At 34.3% G+C, this 5,842-nt stretch overlaps 1 protein-coding gene across 1 annotated transcript in view; it reads left to right on the top strand.

Annotated features, from left to right (window-relative positions):
- The window catches only part of LOC116842694 (paired mesoderm homeobox protein 2A-like), a 67,797-nt gene extending 63,316 nt beyond the window's left edge, over window positions 1-4,481 (top strand). The window contains exons 3-10 of the mRNA XM_032812256.1: window positions 803-1,158; window positions 1,854-1,948; window positions 2,056-2,221; window positions 2,595-2,751; window positions 2,835-2,965; window positions 3,102-3,193; window positions 3,417-3,555; window positions 4,211-4,481. Of these exons, the coding sequence (XP_032668147.1) occupies window positions 803-1,158; window positions 1,854-1,948; window positions 2,056-2,221; window positions 2,595-2,751; window positions 2,835-2,965; window positions 3,102-3,193; window positions 3,417-3,555; window positions 4,211-4,450 (1,376 nt within the window). The 3' untranslated portion in view covers window positions 4,451-4,481. The remainder of the gene's footprint in view (window positions 1-802; window positions 1,159-1,853; window positions 1,949-2,055; window positions 2,222-2,594; window positions 2,752-2,834; window positions 2,966-3,101; window positions 3,194-3,416; window positions 3,556-4,210) is intronic.
- Window positions 4,482-5,842: the final 1,361 nt, after the last annotated feature.

The raw sequence follows: 5,842 nt of genomic DNA, 5'->3' as shown, positions 1-5,842 counted from the left end.
GTGCGGGGGACGTAGCCTCCCGCTAGTTGTTCGATATCGCACTTATCTTTCGATATTGCTCGTTAACGGGACACAGTATCGAAAAATTGTAATATATTTTTCGGACTTCTTTCATCAATAATTTTTTAACAAACAATGAGCGACGGCTAAAATCTTCAGAAGGTCACTCAGAAGGGTGACCTCTATGACATATGTCAAGATCAGGCTGATCTGAGGTGGCGCCCTTTTTCTACACCTTTACCAAAAATATTTCGCTATTCAAGGAACGAGTGTAACATCGGAAAAAGTTTTTAGCAAGGGCGGAAATATAGTTACAGAGGAACGTACACGCCTAACAGGATAACATGCAAGTGAACTCATTTTTCTGGCTATAAACAAATCTTTTGTTCCTAAGCCAAATTAATATTAAACTATTAATCATTTATGTTTCGATGTCCCAATACATATATGTTATATGTAAATATAAAATATTAAATTGAATATTGTATATGTTTCATTTCTGTATCAAATTATTATTGTGATTCATTATCAGTGCGATATATCGCACTGGTTGCGATTTGTAAAAAAAAATCGTATCGCGATATTTCATTTATCGCACATCCCTACCTGTGCAATGAAATTCAAGTACACATTTTGAGAAAGAAAACAGATGATCTTTCGGGAAAATTAATTAAAGTCCAATATTCAAGATTAACTTTCAAAGATTAGAATACATATATACTGCAAATTAAAAAATAAAACTATTATCGACACCAACGAAACACCCGACTTTACGAGAAACGCTCGTTTATGGTGTCGAAAGTTGTCAAAGTCACTTTGTTCGGTGACTTTGACAACAGCACAGACAGATATCATCCGAAGAAATATCACGGCCTCACGGGAGCGAATTCCACCATCAACGAATTCGACAACAGGATAGAGATTCCTCCATGTCCGTCGGTTATAATGAATCGGTCCTGTTGGTCGCTTTCTGACACGTCCGGCACGTCCATCTTATCCTGCCCATCGGCCTGGATCATAAGACACAATCTAACGAATAATTACCTAAAAAACCTGACAGTGAGCAGCAAGGTCTGCCTAGCAAACAACCAGAACTTCAGCAGCGCCTCCTGGAACCTATGCGCATTTTTCAATGACGACTATCCACCAGAATTCATGGTAATTAGATGACCTTAATCTTGACATATTTTATAGGGGTCATCCCCCTTCGAAAGGTTTGACCGTCACGTTGACACATCGAAACACTAACAGTTTATTCAGAACAACTAATACTAACTATGTATTTTACATATTTTTTTCAATATTTTCTGTAAGACCTATTTTTACAATGAATTATTGAAATATTGATAATATATATGCTGCAAGTTTTTTGTCAAAAACGCAGATATTTCTTTTTCTTATTGAGGAAACGTCATCGTTATATCCAAATAATGCTAAAAGTGAGATTGCTAATTTAGAAAACTGGTCGCCATATGGGACCCGTCATTTAGAATTTTAACTTTTTTACCTCAAATTCGTAATCAGTGATCCCATAAATGTTAAATTTTTTTTCCCATAAGTGTTAAATTTGAAGAAACATCGGAGGTGTGTATACCTCCTCTAAAATGAATAATTACTGAGCTATTATTCTCGGCTGCGATTTGAACATAATTAAACGTAACATGAAATTTTGCGATGAAATAAAATTAGATTACCTAACATTAGAATATTTTTCACTAAGTAAACTCAGATTTAAATTTAAACTCCGTCTACAAACACATCAGAGACATTGTTAAAACACAGTTTACACTTAAATCTAAGTTTAGAATACTATTAAAAAGTCGGCCCTAAATATTATTACATGTTTTTGTTAGAAATGGTTGTGGATCATCAGAACGATATCGTTAATTGGATATACTACATCCCTAATTACCCTGACTGTGGCTGTGGTTATTTTCTCCTTACTTCGGTAAGCATATTCTCCTACGCAGCCGACTAAATACGTTCTCTCTTCAATCTCGTTAAAGTTCGCGCTTTGTCCATCCGTTGCTAATAGTAGCTTTTTCCGTTGCGTAGAAAACTCTGGAATCCTAGAAACAGACTGCACATGCATCTGTTCGCGTCCTTTATCATGAGAGCCTTCATGTCACATTTGAAGTATTGGATCTTCATCGACGGTGAACGACGGATCATATCTTCCTGGGACATCTTATTTATCGACGGCGAACACGTTTTCGTCAAGGTACACGTGGTAAAGGACACTTATATAGACTACTAACGCTCGTATGCACGTAGAGAATAATAGACTAGACAGGAAAGTCTTCTACCGTTTTGTAGACTTCATACAATATTAAAAAATTAATTAAAGAATATCAGGTAATGATGAATATATTAAATATTAATGAATAATAATGAGTACCCAACGAAACAGTAAGATAAACTCTGTAAGCGCAACTGAAAAAAGATATGTATATGTTTTTACAATCTGCTGTAACAAAGACAACACTTTATGCAATTAATGAAATTAACCAGTCTAATAAATGATAAACTGGCTTAATAAATCTTAAACCAATAATAAACCAAATCTTGGCTAACTGGCTTTTTCAAATCTCCAGACTTTGGTCTGCAAGATTCTTACGAGTTTATGGCAATACTCCATCGTAGCGAACTATTCGTGGATCCTGATGGAAGGATTGTATCTGCACAACCTAATAATCCTGACGCCTTGTTCCAAAACCAATACGATAACGCTGTATATCCTGCTAGGCTGGGGTGAGTTGGTTTTTGCGATTAAGCGTAATAAATTCTAACGTATCCTACTGAAATGCAACTTTATTATCCTTCGTCATCATCAGGTCTTCCCGGCTTGGTAGTAGTGCCATGGATCGTGATACGTGCAACTATGGAGGACACCCTCTGCTGGACTACCAACAAAAATCCCTGGTTGTTTCTCATTATCAGTGTACCGATTATAATATCTATTTTGGTACGTTAATAGCATTAGAACACATTCTCTCTGTTCGCATTATATAAACATTTTCACTGCTTCTCTCTCACGTTCTCACTGCCTCACCTCTTCCCTCCCTCTCACCTCTCCCGCTCGCTCTCTTTTCCTTCTACAGTTAAATTTCGTGCTGTTCCTGAACATTGTTCGCGTGCTGTTTGTGAAGCTGAAGACATCGGTGTATTTGCAGCAAAAGAAGATGCAATACAAGTTAGTATATTAGTTGTGATAGTAAAAGGGAAAGTCTTACTCCCATAAAAAACTCTCATATTAAAAGGACAGATACATAAATATATAATATTTGTGAACTATACACGCACACACATATACATAACTAACAAAACAACATTTGCACTTTTTATTTTGGTCAAATTAATTAGTATCTATATGTCGAACGGATAAACAGTCGCACGCGTACTTATCTTTAATGCAGAAAGTGGGCGAGGTCGACTCTGATTCTGATTCCACTTTTCGGGGCCCACTATGTCTTGTTCCTGGGATTATCCTACTACAGGGACTATGACATTGAACTCGTCTGGCTCTTTTGCGATCAGTTGTCTCAATCCTTCCAGGTACTGTAATATTTTATCATACTCTATAGAAATGTGCGAATCAAAGATTTTTAATGTCGAATCGAATCGAATCGATTCTCAGATTTTAATTTCGAATTCAAATCGAATCGAATTAATGAAATTTCATCCTAATGGAATCGTTAAAAGAATTTTTAATTAACATAATCATTGAATTCAACATGAAAATAGTGACTTCAGTATGAGAGTGATAACATCGATCATGTGATATCAATTCATTTTAAGGTAAGAGATATATAATATATAGTCGGTAAACGTGTATGGAATACAGTTCCAGCCTTGGAAGCTGCGCAACGACACATCGATCCGACAGTTGTCGGTAAGATTTTATCTAGAAGCCATTATCTTCTTTTAATATTTTTTGAGGAAAATCTTAATGTATGACAAACTTTTCAAGTCATGCTAATTCTCATAAGGCTGGATATCTTTAATAGTCCTTCGTTAATGCTAATGTGCGCGATCCATATTCGAATCTTTTCGATTCGAAATTTTCGAATTATTTGGATTCGAATCATAGGGATTCGAATATAAATCTAATCGAATTTTACTTAATTTGATTCGATTCGATTCGAATAGTTCGTATATCTCAATATTTTATCGTATAACTAACACTTACTCATGCTATTTATCTTTGTAGGGTACCTTCGTGGCTCTGCTTTACTGTCTGCTGAACGGCGAAGTAAGAACGGAAATGCGTCGAATTTGGAGAACTTGGCAATCCAAGAGGGACATTGATTCTTTCAATTCCGGACATCGAGAATTCCGGACATTATCGAAGAACTTGAAAAACAAGACCAAGCGAAAACGATATCGTTCAGAGGGTGATAACGGACCTAGTCTTGCGAATATCGCCATGAGGGAGTTGTCGTTACCGTAAAAAAGATAATTACATTAAATTCAATCGACTCTCTCTCTCTATCTCGACAGATTGTGTATACAATTTATATAAATATATATATATACCAAAAAATTCAATTATCAATACAAATATATACATAATAGTTAGAAATGAAATATTAATAAATATAAGAAACATAAGAAAATATCGCATTTTCGCAAAGAAATTAACACAATTTAAGAAGTTTTAATTTTACGTTCGACGCACTCGTAGTTGATAAACTCTAACAATTATCGTTTGTTGGTGACAATTGTACAAAATAGCTTGCACCAATATCTGTCGGTGGACACCGCGACCAGCAACCCTCGGTAAGTTTGTGCAGAACGCACCCCTAAGCATCGTATTCCGCGTACGTTTACCGACAACTGTCAATTCGGTACCTGCTGTTGCATGAGATTATTTTGATACACTGTGAAAAAAAATACTTAAAAACTTGTATGTGGGATATAAAAATTACTTCACAAAAGCAAACTTTATATTTCACAGAAATAAACTTTATATTCCACAAATGAATTTTCAAGTATTTTTTTGCAGTGCACTTACGAAAGAATATATGTTAAGCCGGCAGCTGTTGGTAAAAATATATATGGAATTGCGACTTACTTCCACGATATGTACAAAAGAGATCTAAAATACATCTTAGAACATTATTATATCATTAGACATCGTAAGTCGTCTTAATGTTCCTTAAGCAAGAATTGAATTCTGTATATGTTTATCGATTGTTTATTGAACTGTCGTTCCAGTACTTGTCGTTTAACAAATTTAATTCAACAAATTTAACAAATTTAATTTAACAAATTTAACAAATTTAATTTAACAAATTTAATTCTCTACTGCCTAAATAAATTTCTCATGTTTAAAAAGTTTTATATATATATATATATATATATATATATATATATATACACATATATAATATATAGGACATATATAATATAGGATGTTTAAAACTAAAGTATTCAATACATATAAGATAAAATTTTACTTTTTTAATTTTTTATTTTACCAAAATAAGCTTATGACTCTGAGATCATGTTGGGCAGTTACTATCACTGCCAAAATATAAAAAAAAGACAGCCATATTATGACTTTCATGTTACATCAGTCAAAACAACATATTGGAGACAATATTCATATTGGAGATGGATGATATATACATAATGACGAATCTGTATTGTGACTTCAGAGTCGCAGTGTGGGCAGTGGAGGGTTAATAAATTTTTAAATAATTCAAAATTAATTTCGCGCGCGTATGTGTAATTATAACTGCGCGACTTAATTATATTTTATCATTGTGCTTTTCACGAAACACCGACGTCTATCTATTCGACGTCACGCTATTCCCAATGACGCAAAGCATGACTTCAT

Source organism: Odontomachus brunneus, unplaced genomic scaffold (assembly GCF_010583005.1).
Source record: "Odontomachus brunneus isolate Ranch 3 - 2012 unplaced genomic scaffold, Obru_v1 Obru_scaffold_026, whole genome shotgun sequence".
NCBI classification, from domain to species: Eukaryota; Metazoa; Arthropoda; class Insecta; order Hymenoptera; family Formicidae; genus Odontomachus; species Odontomachus brunneus.
Note: the sequence above shows the minus strand (reverse complement) of the source record. Positions and strands in the feature narration are given on the sequence as shown.